Here is a 22,243-nt window from a genome sequence, read left to right as displayed (position 1 = left end):
GTAAATCAAAGGGAGGAAAACACACTCACCAAGATGCCGTGATCGACAGAATCGTACCGCACGCATCGTTTGGGCCATCATGTGCATCTTTTCGAAGTTGACCAACCCGTCCAGGCTGGTTTTGTTGCCTTCGTGAGCGAACGTCATGTCCTTGAGCAGCAGTGGCATAAAGGGAATAACGGGTGGCTGTAGCTTGCCAACTGACATCCTGGAAAATTTACAGAAAAATAAAAATTGCCTTCAGTTCCAAGAAGCTAAGCAACAGCAAACCTTTAAAGCGCTTCATTTTGTGTTCCCAACACGTACCCTCTCTTTTTTTTTTGGGAAACAAATACTAAGAATTCATTCGTTCGAAAACTCAGCACCTCTAAACCTGTTTAACCGATCCTTATTGGTCCATCTATTTTATTTCTTCACAAAACGCCCTTGCCCGGTCTGCTGCAAAAAGTCAACTTTTGATTTCTTCAATAGCGTAATAAGAAAAGGACCTCTCCCCCAGAAGCTTAGCCAAAAAGTCAAACACCGTATCGGTGCGTGAGGGAAAACTTTTGCCTAACGAACTTTTTCCAATTTTCAATCGCCAGCACGCTGCCGATCTCTTTGCACGGGGGCCACCGTATCCGCTACGTAACGTATCATTGGATTGGAACGGGAATGGCGAGGGTTAAGCCTGTGTGAGTACTGTGCCCTATCATAACCACCGGAAGCCAATCCATCGACAACTTTCTTCTATTTTTTGTTCCCACATTTTTCGTTCCAGTGTAGGAAGTTGAAGCTTTACTTTCGGGAAAAAGTTGGTTCCTCCAATGGCTAGGACTGGCGTGTGATGGAGTGTGATGATTGTGATCAATTTTCCAACACACTGTGAAAAGGTGCGCTCCACGGTCTGGTGGCACGTTCAGGCCGACACTTCGCACTTGTCCCACTTGTCCTCGTGCTTCATCATCACATCACACGCGTGGAATGCTGTCACTGTCACGGGTCGCACGGGCCCGATGCGGTGCTAAATCCCATCGGTGGAAGTGTTATTTAAACTTCTGATGAGACACCTTTTACGAGATTTTCGGTCGGCAAGATTAAGCTATTATCACATGATCTGTACCCGTACCACCGTCGCATCAGGTGCTCGTGCTCAAGAACACTTCCCCACGGCTAGACGGAATATTCTTCCGACCACAAGAACGAACGAGGCTTGAGTGGAGGATTTAATTTGATTTTCAATCTTGCCCTTCAACTCGGCTTTTGCGGGGCAGCAGCCTTGACGAGGAGGGACATGTCAAGAGTTCCATTCTCCAAAGTTCTAGCAGAAGTGCGAGAAAATCACTCTAAATCGTGAGTATTTCCTCGTACGATTTTACTCTCACAATGCTCGGATTCTTATCGAACAGCAGAAGATTCAAATATGTCTTCCCTTCCCATACTAATACCACAACAGAGCACGGAAAATCCAGCTTCTGATCTCTGCTTTTAGCGTGGCATCGAGGCACATATGAACCTCCTGTTGCTGACTGTGAGGGCGTTTCAATTCATCAAACTGACACCGAGTAGAATCGTGATCGAAGCGAAGGAAGCCTGAAGAAGAGATTGATAGCGTGGGCTGGCAGTAAGGCATCACGAGTAAAAGAAAAATCCGGAAAAGCATAGCGAAAGGCACGTAAACAAGAACGAATTGATTTCCACACGACAAGGACTAGGTCGCTGTCAGTTCTGAAGCCATGCGGGTTTAGAGTTGCACACCGACGCTGGTGTGGGAATCGATCAAACCCACACAGATTAGGTCGTCAGATAGGAACGAAGCTATTCCGATAGGATGTCTCCTGTCAGGGGTGAGAGATCTTTATCAGAATTAAATTATTTGGAACTAAGCCATTTTAGAACACACATCCAACTACACCACATTACAAGGGGGCCCTATGAGGATAGAATTTCGAGGATAGTGTGGGAAAGACTTCGACGACAGACGATAAATCTTCTATCGCGTAGTGAAGCTAGCGTCCTAAACCTTACCGATAAGCCCGATGGTTCCGGCTAGGATCAATCAGTGCCTCGTACTCGGTGAACAGCTTCCGGAACTTGGACGGTAGTTTGTCCCACGTCATCGAGAGCCGCGAGACGGCCGTATTCGAGAGACCCATCACGATGGCAAAGAATGCGTTTAGATTTTGATACTCCTTGCAGCTGAAACGAAACCACAGCACAGACAGAGAGAGAGAGAGAGAGAGAGAGAGAGAGAGAGAGAGAGAGAGAGAGAGATGTGAGCTGTGGTACCTTGTGGGACATTCTGCTAGCTATGCTGGAGCTACTTACAACGCAGCCAGTTTGATGAACTTTTTCACCAGAGACATCCGTTTGGTAAGGTTTGTCGTTGAGACGATTTCTGTTACCACCCAGTACTGTATCTCGTTGAAGCGCCTGATGAAAACGTCCAAATTCGAGGTGATCTATGGGGAAAAGGGTGGAGGAAAAAAAGCCACAAGAAGTTAGAGCTTTTGCTACTGTTGCATGAAATGATTTTTCTTTGAGATAAAAGATGATTTGAAATAAATAAAGTCTTCAATATTTAGGGTCCTTCGCAACGGGAGGAAACACATTTTCACTCACACCCATTCCAATAAGGCAAGCTGGAGAAGAAATTGATGTAGGAGTCTCCAATCTTACTAACAATTGTCATTTTCTTGTCCCCCATTATTATCGTCAGCTTGGACGGGGACTGTTTTTGTCGATTTTCAATTTCAGCTTTTCAGTGGCTTCCACCCTTCGCGAGGAAACATTCTTGGACGATTATTTCTGTTCCCTGTTCGTAACAACCTTATGGGGTCAATGGACGAAAGCCCAATTAAATTCGGAAACCAAACGAATGTAAAAAGGGAAAGGAAGGTTACTTATTTTGATCCTATCCAATTTCTATTACGATGGCCCAATAAAAACTGCTGAGCTAAACGTCGCAAAAAGTTAAAAAAAGTACATGCCCAGCCACGAATCGAAAAGCACAATAATGATTGTAACGAAGCTTTTATTGGCTTCGTTTGCTGAAAAGAAGGAAAATGGAGGGTATTTGATTTGTGGGTCGATTGGTTCGTTGAAGGCAAGTAAACAATGCTTCTTTACTGTGTGTGTTTCTATTTGATTTCCCCATCCTGTGGGAGGCTACGATCGTTACAATGGTTTTTCACGAAGTCGTAGATGTTTATGTGTTTGCCACATTGGTAGAAATAATTAAATGATAAATAGTAATCATCTGGTCCGGTGGAATAACCGCATTTAAATTCACCTACAGTCATTACCTTAACAACTTCTTTAACCGAATAACCACAATCTCTCTCTTAAGCTTTAATTCGCATCCTTCTACATAAAAGTAATGCTAAAAAGAGAATACAAGAAAAACCACGAAAAACAGCACCAAAAAACACGCTGCTTCTGACACTCCTTCTCCAACACAGGAAAACAAAAGCACAGACAGTCTTCTTATGGCACGTTGTTTACCCTCCCCGACATCGACATGTTCCCGGTAGCTTTCCTCCACACCTGGCAAAGCTTATCGGCCCACTTGTGGCGCGGTTTTTCGCCCGATTTTGCCCTGAGTGGAATTTCGAGAGTTAATATTAATGGCAAAGTTTTGTTCTGTAAAGCCGCTTATTTTCACGCCTTCTGGCTGGATGGTGCGGCAGAAAACTCAGTGCAGAAAAATGCGGGAATGAAGGAATTTGCACACCTGTATGTGCGGGTTTGTCTTTTGCATCAGACGTGCTCGGTTTTCGCACACGCTTTTGCGATGGAAAGATAAACAAATTTGCACCACCGGAAGAGGAAGTGAAACAATAAACTTGACAAAAGAATTCAAAATTCGGTCGGAGTTAGGAAGTTACTGTTTCGTGAACCGGGAGAGTATGCTTTTTATTGTGTTTTTGTCAGATTGTTTGCGGTTGTTATTTGCAAAGCTTTTATAAATCTTTTAAGCTTTTTTATGTTTATAGTTATAGAATAAAATAAATAATTGTAATAAACTAAAATAAAGTAGAAGACAGGGCAAATACGTACCATTATGCTCCTACGAACCAACAAACAAACTTAAATGAATCTTTGCGTAAAATAGAAATTAAATTTGATAGTAATTGTATAGAACAATCTAATGGGTGCGCCTGGTCATCGTTAAAAATTAGATTAAATTGTGAATGAAAAATATAAACCAAAAAAAACTAAATTGCTGTTAAAACACATTTACAGATTAATTTTCAAACTATTTTTACTTATAACCTTTTTTGTTAATAAGAAAAGTGAAGCTAAATAAAATCATCTATTTTTAGCAGCATTATATGAAAACTACATTTTAGCTAAATTTTATCAGGCAATTAGGATGATTATCTAACCAAGCATTAGCATTTTCTTAACGCTTTCTTATCGCGATTCGAACGAACGCGCCCGACATTCGCACCGCCAAGCTTTGCGCTAAACCGCAGCGCGAATAAATCCGCCAACGTACAACTGAAGAGCTTTTCGAAAATGGCGATCGCCGCTGGCTCGGTGGTCACGTTGCACGAGACAAAACGATACACCTCCGGCGAGCGCCACAGCGCCCCATCATGCTGCGCTTGTGACTCAGCGTAAGCTGCATCCGAATTCGGAAGATGAAAACAAAAGGGAGCGGGGTGCGAGATGGAAAAGAGAAGCGGGAGGCGGGAAATGCATCACCCAGAACACGTTTTGCGTTGTTCTGCTCGTCCAGCATCGCATCTGCAGCATCTAACAGCAATGCAAAAGGCACCGCGAACACGCACACACCGACGGAGCTGCACTGGTGCACTTTGTCAAGGTCAGCCTTCCCTCCTTGCGTCGCGTCCACCATCGCCTTCCCCCTCCCGACCATGGTTGTGGTGCAGTGATGTGGTGAGTTTGTTGCAGTGTCACGGCACCGATGAGATGTTTAGTTGCACACCCTGCTGCACCGCTCCTTTCCCCTTTGATTTGTCCCACTCGCAAGGCGTCAATCTCAATCGGAGAAGTCGTTGGTGGGCGTGGAGATCGTGTGGAGCACTTCCACTCACTTCACCAATCTTCCACCAAGCACTCATCCGAACCGAACACGTGTGTTGCTGTGTTCGTGGTGCGTCGATTCTAATGCGTTGCAGCAAAAAAGAGCATCGGGGCTGGTGGTGTTAGTAGCAGTAGTAGACAGTAGTAGTAAGCTGCACTGGAGAAGATATCACTCGCTCCCGTCGTTTAGAACGCGCACACATTCTCGAGTGTGTGTGTGCGCGAAGAGCCCCGGGAAGCACTACCCTGCTCTTTCTCACTCACGCTCACACTCGTCGCTCGCACGATTAGGGAGATGAGATGATCGATTCGAATGTGGCTGGGTTAGTGTTTAGCGTTGGTTGTCGCGAATCACTTGCACATTGTGCACGACTCGTCGCGAAGAAGAAGACCTTTTCTTTCCCAACCCCCGGTTGTACAGTGCGTGCGTGTGTCCGGGGTAGAAATTCTGCACTCCCGAAAAGTGCATCGAAAAGTGCGATTCTAGTGACAGCTGGATGGAGCTGTTGCTGCTGCTAATCGGCACGAAATGTGTGAGTGATGTGCACGCCCGAGTCGATCGATCTCAGGGAAGATGTTTGACCTTAGCGCGGTTTAAGCTCGAGGTGCAGCTTCATATCGTTGGTTCCCGAGCTTGACAGGGACAAGGTCATGCGAAACGAGCCACTGTTGCACACGTGTGCGCGCGTGTGATAGTGAGTGAAGTGAGTCTTGGGCGAACTGCGTTATCAGTGCACGGTACCAGGAAACGAGCCACATACAACAAGTTGAAGAAAAACAAAACCCACCCATTGAGATCAATCGCAATCGGATACAAGGTTGAACGACATATGGTCGCCACCAGAGACGTTGTCGTCGTCGTTCCCGCTACCGTCTTCATCGTCGCCATGTTGGCGAACGAACGCAGGCTACCCTACGCAAACTAGTACAAGCCTGAGATTCATCTCGTTTCAAATTCAATTCTATTCTAACACCGCGGCCACAAGGCAAGAGAATCTTGTAAGAATAATTAGCCGTTAGCGTCTCACCGCCAGCCGGGAGGAGGCACCCAACAGAACAGGCATGCGAAGGTAAAAATGGCACGTGTCCCTACCGACCCTACTTCCAAGAGCTTCTGCCCTGCACCGCCCTAGCCATTCGCTTTTCATTGTGGGAGATGTTTCCCACCTTCGCTTTTGTTTTCCATCGATATGTGCTGTACGGCGGCCATGTCCGATCCCCTAACCATGTGACTTTCCCAAGATATCGGTTGCTGGAGCAAACCGCAACGATCATCGTGCGTGTTGCTTTTAACAGTCGGATAGCGGCTTCTTGAGAATCCACTATCAGATAAGATGGTGCGTCGTACCACCTTTCTTTACATTGCCCTCCCCCATTTAGTACATTCGCATGACATCGGACCCGTGTCAGGGTGTACCGATTACATAAGTACAACCGCGAGCCCTGCCTTACAGCCAAGACGCGTGGAGCCGTGTGAGGTTAGAATTTTGTTCTTGTTCTCGAGATGGTTCCCTCGCACAACCTTCATCCCATTCCAACGCCTCCGTTCTCACCGTTCCACTCTCCGGGGTACTCTTTCTGGTTTACTGATGACGGCGGCGGCGACGACGACGACGTTGGCGATGACAGAACAGGCGAGCCGCTTGTGTTGCTCAGCTTTGCAAAGAACTATGTCAAGGCATTCTTTTGCCGCAAATGGTGAAGCCAACCGTACGTACGCGTACGTGTACGTGTACGAGAGTGTGTGCGATCGCACGCTCTTGCTGCACTTGCGGTGCACACGATCGTACTCGATCATTGGTGAGAGATAGTGCTGTGGATCGGCTAGAGCATACTAATGTACGATGAGGCCTCTTAAACTAGCCTAGATCGATCTTGTGCTGGACATAGAAGGAAAGCACACAGCGAAGAAAGTGGCACGATCCTTTACGCACTTGATAAAAGGAGAACTAGATCAAATCTTTTCGTGTATGTTTGTGTGATGGTGTTTGTATTCTTTCCCTTTAGAACGTATAAGAAGCACAGTGTGACACTTACGATTCTACCGACCACCAAATATGGATGTTGCACCGTCCATGGTGCAACGTTCGGGCGATAAACTGATAGTGCGAAGGGTCGTAAGTGGTGAGCAGGTACACCTGAGCGAACAAAAACCCACCCCAGTCCCATCGGACGACGGTGAGTCCACCGATCAACAGCTGCTGATCGACCGTTGGCGGCGCTTTTCGACCGATGCGTCCACCACGCTCACCAGCTACGACGATCAGCTTACCGACGAAGGTGAAACATCGCAGCCCGGCCCATCGTCCAAACCGGGGGACGAAAATGATCAGCAGCTTCCGCAGTGTAAAATTAAGCGCAACTACTCGTGCAGCCGGTGTACTTACTTCACGCAAAATCCGCGCAAATATTTAACCCATCTGCGGGACACGCACGGTGAGAAAATCGTAATTAATGAATGTAAGCGATGTGTGTATGCGTCCCGCCACTACCAGAAGCTGGTACGGCACATGAAGATGGTACACGGGTCGGTGGACGGTATCCGGAAGTCTTCGTTCGGGTCGAACCGGCGGCGTGTGCAGAAAAGCTATGGCCAGGTACACCTTGGGCAGGTATTACCGGGCGGGACAGCGAAATTGTCCCGCGAGGAAGCAAACCAACTGACCACAGCGTACGTGCAGCAGTTGGTGGCGTCGGGTTTGCCGAAGCTGCTGGAGGAGATAGAAAAATCGGCTGCCGGTGCATCACTAGCAGGTAAGTTAAGCTAGGCGTAGAATTTCAAGGATGCACTCACTGTAAACGATATGTTCTCGTTGTGACAGCTACCTTTTCCCGCGACAATCAAATGATCCAGGCGGAGATGGATCAGCTAAAGCAATCAATGCCATATTCATCCGACGAGGTAAGACTCCGTCAGTCATTTCCATTTGGCAAGTGTGGCTGCTTTCGCTGATATGAGTTTTCCATCGCTCTTTCTCTATCTCCCTCTAGACCGTCCAAGAGGCTAGCGAACGTGATAGGGTAGACAGCAAACCATCGGAAGATGCTATTCCAATGACCAAAAAACGTTCTCGACCAATACCTAAGCTTATCCCACTAAACATGTCCACTGCGGGTAGTTCTTCCGCTGGATCATCTCCGAAAACGACAGCACAAAAGTTCGTCAAACCAATCCCACTATCCGCACTGAAAGCGGACAACAGCGATGGAGATCGTGCTGGAGAAGACTATCCGCTGAGCTTAACAAAGCATCAACCCCAACCCCAACAACCCATGACGAGCGCTCGCGAGGACATCATGACCAAATGTATGTACTGCGAGCTGTCATTTAAACCGGTCGAGGCACTCGCTAACCACATCAAGCTAGCGCACAAGGACGACCTGATAGCATCACTGCTCGCGAACTCGTTCGAAGATTCACCCTCGGACACAAAGAGTCTGCCGCGATCTAGCGAAACCGAACGCACGGCAAACGAAATATGGAAACGCTTGCTAGAGTGTAGCGCCGAAGCTGTAGCTTCGAGAAAGAGTTCGGATTACAGCGCCACAGGTGGCTCTAGCAGCCACGATCCACGTCCCGGGTCCATCTCGAACGACGAAACGGACGATGACAATCGGGAAGAGCATCAGTCACAGACGTACTGTGGGGTGGAAACGGCCCCCGGGTACGGGGAGGTAACGAACCGACTTCCAACAATCGATCCAGCTGGTGGTGCCGGAGGCAGCGGCAGTACGGCACTGATGAAGAAAGTCTTCAAATGTCCGCACTGTTCGTTTTGGGCCTCGACAGCGTCCCGCTTTCACGTGCACATTGTGGGCCACCTGAACAAAAAACCGTTCGAGTGTTCGCTGTGTGCTTACCGGTCAAACTGGCGCTGGGACATCACGAAGCACATCCGCCTGAAGACGATACGGGACCCAAGCCACAAAAATGCGGGCGTCCTGATGAACGATGAGACGGGCCGGCGTAACTACACCAAGTACAATAAATACATCGCACTCATGCAGATTACGGACAAGTAGCGGAAGGAAGGGCGGGGGAGAAAGGCGGGACAGGACACGTAAACCGATTGATGGATGTTAATATAGGATCTTTTGCGTTAAGGAAGCACATGTACATGGGAAGTTCTTGTGTTGTTGTAATCCTTTTATCTCCGTCTACTTCCTTGTGAGTGAGTGAGTCTTTGAAATAGTGTCCCTGGACGATGGTGATAATACATGAGGCTAGTGTGTAAAGGAGAAGTGAGTCACAACCAGATTATTGCCTGAGAAGATGGATAAACCATACAACAGAACACCACGGGATGGCTGCAAGGGGATTCGCATCAAAGGATCGCTTTTCGGACGTCTGACGAACAACATGTTTGAGTTCCTCCTAATACCTGGGAGAGCTTGTGAACTTGAGAAGGTTTTTTTTCGCTCTTATTTCCAAATTTACATTATTGGATGTAAAGCTCTTCGTCGTGCGCAACAAAAGGAACCAACAAGTATATTGCTTTCCTCCCAGGGTCAAGTTCAACAACATTCAGCCGAAAAGTCGAGACAAGATGGCTTTCCACCTTACTCGGCAATCAATTCGGCGAAAATTCTCATCGCGCTCCGATGAACGTCACGGAAATCTTTTCCCATCGTTCGTCAGCAAAGTCCGCTTTGGCGTCTGTACTTTGGGACAATATTTTTCCCCCATCCTTGTTGCGTTTGAACCGTGAAATGTGAATGTGATGTGTTTGAGTGACTTTTACAGTGGACTTGTCCGTTACTCTCCCGTTCGTAACCTCCTTCCTCGGTCACTTCCTATCCCTCCATTACCCACCGATATCAATTCCGTCCCTTTTAGTGCCTTCCCCAACGAGGACAAGCATAGGTTGAATTTCCTTTTTCTCTTTCTAGTATGATAAAATCGCTTTCGGCGATACGCATTACACCATTCGTTACCAGTTAAATGCGCTTTATTAGAGTAATCATTTCGCAAGTACGCTCATCATCAGATAGCGAACCCACCCACCAGGGCATATGGTATTTAGCAACATAGAGCAACACTGGCCAAAAAAAAGGAAGCAATATACACCATCAACAACTTTTACTACTACCTACTTAATAATATATACGCACCGTTTCGGCATTCCTTGTGCAACTGTGATTGCAACCACATCGAATTAAGCGGTGGCCAGGAATTCGTTGTAAAATGACAGCTGGAGGCATTATCACGATAAGCATAATAATTGTTCTAGAACGTTGGGAAGAATCTCATTCTTAATTTATACACCGTTGTTTTGCTATGATAATAGTTATAATTATATTCTTCTTTTAACATTGTGGGTACAACACTTAGAAATAAATATTATTGAGGAATCAAAACGGTCTCTAAAAAGGGGGAAAATATTTCATCCGAAATCATTTTTCAAGGAATGGACAGATGAAAATGCTTTGGGAATATGAGTTCCATAGTCTTTTAACATTGATTTGCTCAAAAAAATTGTCTACAGAACTACATACACTAACATGTAAGTTTATTATCTTAATTCAAAATTATTCTTCTGAGGTTCAAGGTATGCAATAGCTTTACACACACCAAAGCCACCTGAAGGTATGCAACAGACTTTTTATTTATTTTTTATTTTATTTTTCTAAACCATAAAATTACACCATCCAAAGTGAAAAACGGCTTTCAACTGCTACACTCAGGTTACAAAATCCATATTTTACAAATGACCATTAATGCAATCGGAGACTACCCCTGGAAGGTAAGTAACGGACGGTTTCCTCCACTTTAACACCGTCAAGCAAAGATCTTTAAAAGTAGAACTTGTAGCAATAGCATCAATCAACTCCAATGAGAAGGATATAACTACCAATTTAGCATTTGACCTCAACCCTAGCTGCATCAACAGGTTGTGCGTTTTTGTACGGTCATTTTCATTAGCTTAATAGGTTAGACGACCGTGTGCTTTTTGCAAGCTTTTCTTCTCGTCTGTATCGTCGGAAATGGCTATTACAGCTGATGCACTCAAGGTGTGCAACCGCGGGCCAGTGTATTCAGAAGAATAAAATGGCGTTCTTGTGTACTTCCATAAATTGTGATCAAGCATTAAGCTAAATCCTTATGGTAAAAGCTAGACACTTGACAAGAAGCCATGTCCAACTGCACTTCGATGTTGAGATTTTCCGAACATCAATCGACAGGTCCGGATCGCTCTCATTTGATTACCTTAATGCTTCACGTCAACCTAAAGTGAAAGCAATAAATTCAAAGGTGGCTGATTCGTTTCACACACGGGCGAAAAAACAAGGCGAATGCTACACCACCTTTACCAGTGTGCAGTGTACCACAAGGCAAAAGAAATGCAATAATTCACTTCCAAGTGCAATTCACGCCCGTCTGTCAGTGATGCATACGGTTGCAACGAACCAGAGACCAAGAATCATGCTAGTTCGTTGGGAGGTTTTTCCTTCTCTTGCAGCGAGAAGAGAAGACTGCTTTCCCTACCACGGGAGGAGTGAAAACGTATATCTGTACATTTATTTGCAGCTTAACAGCGAACCAGCACAAGCACATCGCACGGGATGATTTCTTATCCGGATATCATTTTTCAAACCCACTCTTCAAAAGTGGGTTAAGATGTCTTGGATTCACTCGTGCTCTTGGAAGATTTGAGTTGAGAAACACACGCACACACATGGAAAAGCACAACACCCCGCAGGAAGTGAAGCTAGCAAGAATAACATCCACTTTCGGGATGGGAAGTTTAAGAAATTGTGTCTTACCTTATTGAAATGATGCCGTCCAAAGGTATGGTACAGCAGTTCGTACTCGTGCACAGCCCAGAAGAGATCCCAGTCGAATAGTGTCATATGGTAGGCGACGTCCTTGGTCGATAATGCTTCAAAGTCCACGTCTGGTGCTTCGGTCGGTAGTTCCTGTTCGGGTAGGGGTGTCTGCAAACGGAACGTGAGTATAAGCAAGGATACCAATTAGATGATTGTTAGGGATCAGAATGCTAAAGTAAATGCATACCAACGCATCCAGATGGTCCTTGGGGGAGACAAAAATTCGTCCATTTAAACTGAGTGCCGTAGGTACACTGACATCGTTGTCCTTAAACACGACCCGCTCTCCACTCGATTTCACCTCCACCAGAAGTAGATCCTCGGGTAGCCGGGCGATCTGAAGCTTGTCGGCGGCACAGGCCTTAATTACCTCGGCCGTCGTGGCCATCGGGAAGCGCAGGGTACAGTACGTATGATCGGCGCAGTACACACGGAAAATTACTGGAATCACGAAAAGGAACATGGTGTAAGCGTACGTGGAAATTCATTTTTCATCCAAACGATTCTCAGAAGGTTGATCGCTCATTTCCAGCGTTGGGAAAAGTTCGCAACAACTCGCTAGCATGGCAAATGGGCAATTGAAAGGAAATAATTGCATATACTAGAGGATTGGTGTGCTGGAGGTTGGTAAGAAAATTAATTACTATCGTCATCCGGGCGTATAACAGTCTTTGAGTGTGTGTTGCCACTGAACAGGCAGATTGGCTGTCCGTTGGGTGGGAGCTTCCATTTCTGGGTCGCGTTCATCTGGCGGTCCTCCTGGTAACGTCCAGAGCGTTCAGCACCATCGATTTATCCGTTTTATCCGGAGGAGAAGAAAAAATAGAACCAAAGAGCGAGAACACAGAGAAAGCAAAGATGAAGATTTATTTTAAAGCGGCCTGCAGCTCGGTGACACAGTGTGACGGAGACACACTCACCTGATATCGGGATAATTGCGTTAGCACGTGATGTATGATACTTGCTTCCTCCTGGAGTGCCGGTTCCGCCTCAACGTCCGTTGCTAGCTCCTGCAAATATCAAACGGAGAAGGTACAGGTAAATCAGTGCCATCGTAATGATGAGAAAATAATGCAATTTTATCTTTCAACGAGAGGGAAAAGCCGAGTGGAAAGGAGGAGTGTGAGAATGGTCGGAAATTAGAAGAAAAATGGTATGTCATAGTCACAGGAGACGAAAGACGTTTGCCGGCCGGACACGACTCGTGCCTCCGAGATGACAGCAGCTTCCGGCCAATCCATCAGCGACCAACCAACCGACGATAAGTAAAGGTTAGCTAGTGTGAGCCTCTGGATTTTGCAGTTCGGTGTTTTATCCTTCGTGGAAGTTCTCTACTTCCGGAACATTATTGAGCAGTGTGACATTTGTTGTTCTCTCTTGACATGCCTATCAAGTGAGGACAGTGTCGGAGATGCCGGTACATGATTTGAAGTGCGTTATGTGTGGGTTTTTTTTTATTGCTGCTGGTATTATTAAAGCCCAGGGATGGGATAAAGTGTCAATCAATCAGGAAGATTATCCTGTTCGTTAGGCTTGATTGTGTCTATTGGTGCAGAAAATATAATAAAATCGAGCCAATGAGTATTCTCCTTTGGAAAGAGAGCTTTAAATTTAGAAGAAAAACGCCTGAAGTTATCCGATTCTCATTATTAACTACATTAAAATATGGAACTCACCTCTATAAATTCCACCGCCAACGGATCATCGAACACAGCATGCCGTACCGCCAGGACCCATCGCTGAATAAACTGCACCACTCGTCGCTTGCTGGTAAGGAAATATTCCTGATCTTCTTCACTAGCCTGTCGCAGGTCAATGTCCGCATCCGCGTGATAGTTGGCGGCTAGCTCGTCGATCAGCAACGGTGTCGGCATGAAGACGATATGCGTCAGCAGGAAATCGTCCAGGAACGGATCGTTTGGTCCAGCCTGTCCACCGAGCCGGGTCTCGAGCAGGTGTTCTAGCATTTTCTGAGGCGTACCAGACATCACAGTGTATCTGGACACGAGGATGAAGGCAGCAGGAAGACAGCAAAAAAAGCAGAAAAAAACATAAAATGAAAATTGCGGATATGACCTTCGTCTAAATTGTATTCGATTTGTTTTCGTCCACGGGTCCATCCCGCCCGCAAGGTCCGCTCGGTTAGCTCAGCAAACGAGCACGATACTTCAACATAGTAGTGGTAGTAAACAAATTTTCTTAATTAAACTTGTCCCAGTCCGCAGGGGCGGGAAGTTTAAAATGAAGCACCGAAGTACAAAACAAAGGCGGGACAGCAAAAGCAAGATGCCCGAGGTGCTTCAGCGCAAGGGTTTGGGGGTATTTCTTTTTGACTGCAGACTTTCGCCGGGGTTTGCTTTTCGGGGGGTAGCAAAAGATGTTCGACAAGAAGCTGAAGCTTCAAGATAAGCCAGATTGCTGCTAAACGAGCGCCGTAGTTAAGTGCAGCGATAGAGACGGTTGGGAGAGGGTCGGTCAAACCCCAAACTCTACTGCTCTAAAAAAGCTTAATTAGCTAAATGTTTGCTTCATGCTATCTCTGCGCTATGGTCAAGATGGGAGGCTACTTGGTAAAAAGGATAATTAGTTCCCCAAGGATTGTGGGCATTTGTAGAACGTGGAGCTTATCTTCTGGAATTTTTTTTTTGTGTGTGTGTATGTGTATGATGCTTTAGGGTGGACCATTGAAGGTCGGGCATTATGTACATTTGTTTCGGTGCATTTTTTGACCGAACAAAAAAAGTGAAGATAAAAGCAGATGGCTAGTCATAGTTAAGGTGTGAAGGTTCATTTGACGGGTTGTAAATATTTGCTTTACAGACACCGGTTATGAGATTATTAGAGTAATATTTCACTTTGTTGATTTGGACTAAGATTGCTTAAGTGTTTGTTTTTCGATGCTTAAAATGGACCCAATTACTCAAAGCTAATGAATTATTTCATAATATCTATAAATCTATCCCCACCACGTAAATTAAATGATCCTAAATAGGTTCTAATCAACAAAAGAAAGATATCGTGTCAGACATATTACATATTTTTGGGTGAATTCGAATAAGTAATGGAACTTGAGTATCCTCCAAAGGTCTCATAATCCATATCACAGATAAAGGAAGTAATTGTACTCTAATAAATAAATAATGCCAACTAAAACGTGTTAATCTAATATCTAAACCGCCAAGTAATTCAACCATTAAACGTAAGCCATACTTGAATGCCGAGTATCCACGCTGTTTCGCAACCCGTTCCAGTATTAGTACATCCTTGCCGTGTTCCTGCAGCCGCAGCGTGTTCGCTTCCACATCGCGCAGGATGCGATTGAAGTGTTCCTTGTCCACACGCAGCAGCAGACAGTTGTTCTCCTTCAGCACGATCGTAGCCGCCCTGAGACACGGTATCGTTAGGTGATGTTTATGTGGTGTGTAGGTTTCCCGCAACAACAACAAAATACACAATTAAATCCCCCAGTTAAACGTGTGGTGCCGATTATTAGGTAGCCCAAAACGTTGTCCCACCGAACGTGGAACGTGGAGTGACCCGTGTGTGAAATTCCAGCCGAAGAGAAAAGCGGTAGAAGAAGATAAGAAATAAAGTATTGCGTTAACATCATTAGCTGAGCGGTGTTAGTGGCTTAGTAGTAGCAGATTAGATAAAGTTGAGCAGGTTAATATTGGCGCATGTTAAGTTCTTGCTTTATGTAGGGTGTGAAAAAATCAGGACACAATCAAGATACAAAAACCAAATCTAGGATACTAATACAGGAGGCAATCAATTTCTTCTCACCTGGGTGCGTCGTTGATGAGTGCCAGCTTTCCAAAGTCATCGCCTTCCTTAAGCGTTGCCACTGTGCCCTTACCGTGGATAACGACATCAACCGAACCTTTCAGCAGAATGTACCAGGATCGTCCTTCATCGCCTTGGTTAAACACTGAAACGCGGGAAGAGGAAACAAACCGATAAGTCATAGCGATAAGGAATCGAATTAATACGAACGAAAGCTTTCCGAAATGGACCGATGAAATTGGTCTCCATTATGGGAAGTTTTTGCGTTCTTTTCCTGCTGTGTGGCGAACCGGCACTCTGCCCAGTAATTGGGTTAAGTCTTAATAATAGAGCCAATGTGTGGTTGCTAATGACATCGTATTTGTAAATGCTAAATGCCTAGCAAATGAGGCGAATAGTTACGAATCAACCTCCAGCGTATAAGTTTCACTAATTTCCTGGCACAAAAACTCTTTCAGCTTTCTTCACGTGTGGAAAAGGGGAGTTGACGTTCTATGTGAACCAACATCCCACATAAGCAGCATAGCTGGTGTCTCACACGTCATCAGTGCATTTCAACACCAGTCGTGGTCGTGGCACGGTTGTAGTGTTGTTCAATTTGACGAACCAAGATGAAATTTATGACATTCCGTGTGTGTAGAATAATTTATAGTTTCATAAGTCCCGGACCAAGAGCCCGGCACAGTGGAAAGCATAGAGCAAAGGACGACATGAGGTGCGTAATAAATGCGGCTCGTGTTTTCTAGCGTCCTCTACCGAACCGTACAGCTGGAACGAATGCGTACACGTCGGGAGGTTTTAATTAATGGGGAATGTTTTCATGTGAACTATTAAATTTATTCACTACCACCGGACGTGCTGGTCTCTGATATGTGACTTTTGCTGCTGCTGCTGATGTAGAAATTAATGCTACTTTCAGAGAAAGTCCTTTGAATCTACTTTATCGTTTAATTTAGCAATTATAACACAGCCGTTTTGAAGCTGACAGAACGAAAAGAAACGATGAGCACCTGAAACTATGCAATTTCTGATGGTTTTATTAATGTTAAAGCAGTTTTAAATAGCGGTGGATAAACCTTTGTATTTATAACACAAAAAAGAGTTCCCAAAACAACTCATAATCAAAGCAGTACCCTTTTGAAGGGTCTAAAAGTCTCGTCCATTACATGAATTGGATGGAATGTGCAATAATAAACAAATCCAAACAACTCTGAAACTGTGAAACTTTTCAGTCTGATGAACACAACTCCACAGTTAACCCAGAAGTTATTAAAAATATGGAGTTGTAGCGAAGGGAAGCTTAATAAATTTGTAGCCTTCAGTTGGTAGTATTAAAGGCAAGTGAAAAAGGGGTAGCTGCACGAAACATTGCCGAGTATTTACGTGCATCTACGCATATTTGCTAGTAGAAATAGTTGGCCATACATTAAAACAACCTTTCGAGATAATTTGCATATAAATCCATTTTTTATTTTCATTCCTTTATTTTTAACGCCACTCAGGAAAAAAGACATATTCAAAGTGATATTTTTCTAACAACGAATTCACCCCTTCGTCTCCCCCCCCCCCCCCCTCATCCTCGATAAAGTCTTTGGCGATGGGTCTAGAAATACTATGCAAACATGTGTGAGAAGGATGAGTTTTTGTCTATGTCAGAGCGAAAGTTTTAACAAGCTCAAACCCTACAAAAAAAACAGCCAATGAATAATGATGAATGTCTCGCTCTCATTCATCCCTCTTAACCTTCCGACCTGATCTCCTGAACTGGTGGTGCGGCGTTTCAAGTGTGCTGTACAAGTCTAAAAACTCGATCCTAACAGACGTTTTTTCTCCCCCTTTACAAAACGTTTCACCAACCAATTCTTGGTCTAACAGCGGGGGGAATTACTACACAAGTCAAGTCAGTCCCTCGGGGAACGAAGGATCGGTGGCTTCGAGATGCGTTGACATGATGATTGATCGATGTTTGTAAAAAAAAGTGCCTTTCTACAAAATGGTGATACGGTTTGCGAACGGAAGCCGATGGTAGGAAGTGTCCTTTGCTCCTTTTTCCTAACGTTTTGTTAAGTTGTAGCAGCACAACCGTATGTTAATCATGATTGGCAATTATCTAGAAACACTGATCCTAAGATCTTCTTACTACCCCTGTTCTAGGTAGAAGGTTAACCAAACTCTTGAAAAATACATTCCCTATGTCAATAGTATCGCATTTGCTTGCAGTATAGAACCCATCTAAGAAGTTGGCACACAGTCGAATAGGCCACCTAATGAGGTGGAAAATTAAAACATCAACTCCACCAGCCCAGTTTGTGTGTGTGGGCCCCACAATGTGGCAGAGGATCCCCGAAACCCTGTTTGGGTGTTGCAAATGAACTTGCGAACGACGGTCCTGAGACAGTTGAGCGAGTGGGAACAATGTCATTAGTCGGGCGCAAATATACAGCTGTAGACGAAAAGGTTGCTCCTTTCGAGCTTTACCAGGGGGGAAAAGTTCATGGAAAACGGTCTAATACTTACGTACGGTGCCGGCATGTGCGTGTGCTTCGAAGACGATAATGGAGGCTAGCTCACGCTTGATGGAGGTTGACAGGTGGGACAGGGCGGCGATATGTAGCAGCTCCTCGTAAACTAGCTCCAGTTCTTCCTGCGTTCGTTCGTGCGACCTGTGAGAAGAAAGCAATCGGATGTATAGTTTTGAATCTGAACGCTCACTGTGTGCAACAAAGAATGTGCAAATGTTGGTTTACATTTGCAAGTATAATACACTTGTGCGGAATGAAGAGATGGCTCAGGTGCTGTCTACCAAAACACACTCTAAGTAATTGTCTAATTAAGGAGGACTACCATTAACAATTCAACAACATTCAGTTAAGCACTTTCACCCTTCCTAGTCCCGACTCCGGCATCCCATCGTTAACACCCAACTCACCAAAAGAAATCTTCAAAAGTTCTCATCTCAACACCACTCACAAAATTTAATCGTTCCAAGAATTTCAAGGTACTTTATGTTCCCGAATCAAAACTCATCTTTATCCCGCATTGTAAGTCACCTCAAAGTAGGAGTTTTAATTCCTGTAAAATATTTGTACCGTTCAAACTAACAACAGTCGCCTCTGTGTAAATGTTTGTACTTGGCGAGCTTTCACACGATCAAAGTGATGGAAGCCCGTTTTAAAAAGCGAACTAAGGGGGGCAGGCTTTCACAAAGTTTGAGTCAACATCAACTTCTGCCAATTAGCGATTGGTGAGGAAAAGTTTGAAATTAAACGAAAAGCAATTCATTAAAATTAATTGAGTCCTTTTTGGTATGTTCGCTATGGCAAGCATTTGAAGAAGTTTAAATGTTTCTGTAGAATAAGAGCATATTATTCACAGTGTTGAACCCCAAAACAGTACCAAGAAACACTTTTTTCAGTTAAAAACCATTCTTTTTTCAGTTTTCAAAAAAATACCTCGTAGAAAACAGTGCAATTTACAATAAACATATCTCTTTTTGCATCATCCTCCATATCATTCTTTTTTTAAAAATTGCGTTTTCTCCGGCATCACATTAAAAACCATCTTGACTTAGTATCAAAAAGGAAGATTTGTAAAAGATTCTCCTTCCGAAGCACTTGTGCTCAACCCTAGTATCTCACCATCATAATTTACAGTCAGCACAAAATGTATTACCAACAAGATGGTATAACTTTTCCAAACGCAATGATGGAACATATTTTCAATGATGCATAAAACGATACACCAGCTCCCAGCCCTGGTTTCCTTGAAACTCATGGGAAAAAGTAGTTTTTACAGCACCCGTTACCAACATCCTGCTGCTGGTGGTGCTCATCCTTCAATGGGCTAACGTAATATAACATTCGATAAAGCTATCGAGCACGCTGTTGTAAAAACACCACCACCCATTGCCAAGAAGCGATCCATTTCTCAATCAACCCTAACCAGCGCAAAATTGAGTCTACACCATTCGCCATTTTACGCGCCTTTTCATCCTTTTTTTCTGCCTTCGTCATCGGCGGAAGTAAAAGGACGGGAAATGCATTCCCGGAAGTGTGCACGGGGTCGAAACTAGTGGTCGAAAATTGAGTTGTAAAAGAACGAACGAAACGTAGGAAGTAGTTTTACCGTTGGTCGCAAAGTACGTGCTGTAATAAAATTGCTATCAACAGCACAATAAAGTGTGGCTGAAATTGCGACCGTTTTTTGGCTTGAAAACGTTTTCTGGTTGCTTTAAAATGTAAGCGAGGAAGAGCGCTCATTTGAAGCAAGTATTAATGCTTGCTGAAGTAGATAAATACATTAATATATAAATAGTTTTCATAGGAAAGAAACGACCATTAACCACCGAGGAGTGTACAAGCCCGAGTGGTACATTACAATTTTAAATGTAACAATAAACATCTGACACACGACTACCACACTACCTCGTAAAGTGCCACGGTGGAATGTTAAAGTATCCGAAAAATATGGTAAACAGAAGCAATTGAGACCATGCACGACGGGGTACGATACTTACGGTTTTCTCAAAATCATGCGGAGCGTTGCATCCGGGCCGCGATGCAGTAGCGCCGGAAGTGCCTCCCGGATGTGTTCGTTCGCGTGGTTAACATCGTCGGACGTTGGCGCACCGCCAGCCGTACCGTCTTCGTCCGACTTGAAGCGATACAGAAAGCACTTGTCTTTGAACGGTTGCTCTTTTGCCACTGTAGAAAGATGGAACGAGAGAACGAAATAGTTAAAATACACCAGACTGGTGCGCAAGAATCGCTATAAAAAAAACGGTGGGGGTCTAGCCGCCCGCTTCGGCTAAACGAGCAGCTTAACTCAACAAAGCAAAAGTATGCTAAAAATGCTGAAGTCACAGAATCCCGACGAGGAATGCTTGAGCACGGGCATGCTTCGCTGACATCGGTAGATTGCACCGCCCGGAAGCGAAGATCCGGATGCAATGGATACCGGATATCGCTACTCACCGGGGAGCACGATAGCGATGCAGCGAGTAATGAGGATTTCGTGTGCCTTTTTTCGGCATTCTCGAGAAACAGTGTTGCAGCACGGGGACACTTAAACATAATCGCAACCACAAGCTTACCGTGACACAGGACACCTTCCTCGAGCAGTGCCTGCCACATGCCGGCTGCCTGTGTTCGCGTGTGCACGATCGGCGAGAGATTCAGCAACCATTCGACCAGCTCCGTGCCGGGCGCACATTTCCTTATGAATTTTCCACCCACCTAAAGAAAGTTTGTGTGCAAAAAGTAAAGAAAGGAAAACAACCGGCGATGTAACGAGGATAAGTAACGATAACGAATTCGGTCGTGTTTTGTGTAGGTTTGTTTTGTTCTTCATTACCAACGCCATCAAGCACTGAGGGTATTTTATTTTCTTTTGACAAGGTGTTGCAGTATGAAGCGTGTTGCGTGTTTGGCTCATATCATGGACACGCAGTAACTATAACAGATTGGTCCTGTGGGATCTGTGTGCAGGTCGGGAATGGTTCTGTGAGTGGGGGTGGTGGGCTCGCGTATTACTTACCTTTCGGTCCTTTAAACAGCTTGTATTGTCTGACACTAGTAGAGTCCGGAGAGCCCAACCCATGCGGGACATTGCGGGGCTTGGTATCTGTAAAGAAGGGGGTAAGTAAAATAGATGGGGGATAATTAATTTGTTGTTCTAAGGATTGTAAAACAAGTAAGCGTTTATGGTTTATACCTATATACCGGTTTTAGATAAAATAAGAAATTTTGATTTAACGATGAATTTTATTTTGCAATAAACTCGTAAATGTATGCAATTTGCTAACAAAAAACAGTTGTGCAATTTGCTTTAAAACAGGAAATATAAACCAGCAGTTTATAGAAAACGACTCAATAACTCCTTTTGAAGTTTGAAGTTTGGGAATAACCGGAGACACAGATACAAAACGTACGCCTTCTTTTGGCAATCAAAATAACTCCCAAATGTAGAAATTGCATACTTTTAGGCGTCTGTTTCTTTCTGTAGGAGTGTTTTTTAAAGAAAAATATCTCTGAAACTCCTAAATACTGAGAGTATACAATATGCTAGTAGAACTATGATAAACACGGTACATCATGATAATAATTTATCGCTAGGATATTTTATAGCTCATTGTCAAGTACCCAACCATACGAAAAAATGCCTATCATAACTCAAAATCATGCATAAATTTTATGATCTTAACCCTTTGACATCCCATCGATAAAAGTAACTGATTGTATCGACTTCTAGCAGAAGGATTACAAATTTTTCATATAGCTAAGCCTTTTATTATCGTTCGATCGTTTCCAGAAGCAGACTCTGTGGGACGATTTCGAACATTTCGCCACATTAAATGGTCCAGCCGAATCAGAGGAGCTCCACATGACCCAACGTAGCAGCTATTGTTCCATAGAAAATGAGAAAACCTTTTGCCAGAAGAAAAATACACGACCACAACACGATCACTAAAACAATAATGTTTACACTTTGGCCCGCTTCACCATATGATTGGGCTATGTGGATGTTATCTGCTTCCCATTTGTGTTGGAGTCACGGGGAAAACAAATTTGCATATTTTAAGGGCACGAGCGGATGAAGCAGC

General features: G+C 44.5%; 3 protein-coding genes across 5 annotated transcripts in view; 2 read left to right on the top strand and 1 right to left on the bottom strand.

Moving 5' to 3' along the window:
• The window catches only part of LOC126561506 (importin-7), a 431,061-nt gene that overhangs the window by 21,369 nt on the left and 387,449 nt on the right, over positions 1–22,243 (top strand). The window lies entirely within an intron of this gene.
• Positions 1–22,243, bottom strand: part of LOC126561526 (rap guanine nucleotide exchange factor 4) — an 84,087-nt gene that overhangs the window by 228 nt on the left and 61,616 nt on the right. For 2 of the 3 annotated variants that reach the window (XM_050217731.1, XM_050217733.1), the window contains 14 exons: positions 21,178–21,264; positions 20,735–20,876; positions 20,159–20,345; positions 18,160–18,305; positions 15,643–15,787; positions 15,070–15,243; positions 13,536–13,857; positions 12,780–12,869; positions 12,504–12,618; positions 12,047–12,300; positions 11,797–11,967; positions 2,308–2,441; positions 2,008–2,178; positions 30–208 (listed from right to left, as the gene is read on the bottom strand). In XM_050217731.1, coding sequence (XP_050073688.1) covers positions 30–208; positions 2,008–2,178; positions 2,308–2,441; positions 11,797–11,967; positions 12,047–12,300; positions 12,504–12,618; positions 12,780–12,869; positions 13,536–13,857; positions 15,070–15,243; positions 15,643–15,787; positions 18,160–18,305; positions 20,159–20,345; positions 20,735–20,876; positions 21,178–21,264 — 2,317 coding nt within the window. The remainder of the gene's footprint in view (positions 1–29; positions 209–2,007; positions 2,179–2,307; positions 2,442–11,796; positions 11,968–12,046; positions 12,301–12,503; positions 12,619–12,779; positions 12,870–13,535; positions 13,858–15,069; positions 15,244–15,642; positions 15,788–18,159; positions 18,306–20,158; positions 20,346–20,734; positions 20,877–21,177; positions 21,265–22,243) is intronic. The other variant, XM_050217732.1, reaches the window with a different exon arrangement.
• On the top strand, positions 7,036–9,135 carry LOC126561892 (uncharacterized). The gene is made up of 3 exons (XM_050218259.1): positions 7,036–7,785; positions 7,854–7,933; positions 8,023–9,135. The coding sequence occupies exons 1-3, from the start codon at positions 7,089–7,091 to the stop codon at positions 9,052–9,054; spliced, it is 1,809 nt and encodes a 602-aa protein (XP_050074216.1). The 5' UTR covers positions 7,036–7,088; the 3' UTR covers positions 9,055–9,135.

The sequence above is a fragment of the Anopheles maculipalpis genome, chromosome 3RL, assembly GCF_943734695.1.
Source record: "Anopheles maculipalpis chromosome 3RL, idAnoMacuDA_375_x, whole genome shotgun sequence".
Taxonomy (NCBI): Eukaryota; Metazoa; Arthropoda; class Insecta; order Diptera; family Culicidae; genus Anopheles; species Anopheles maculipalpis.
This window is presented reverse-complemented; position numbering and strand designations above follow the sequence as displayed.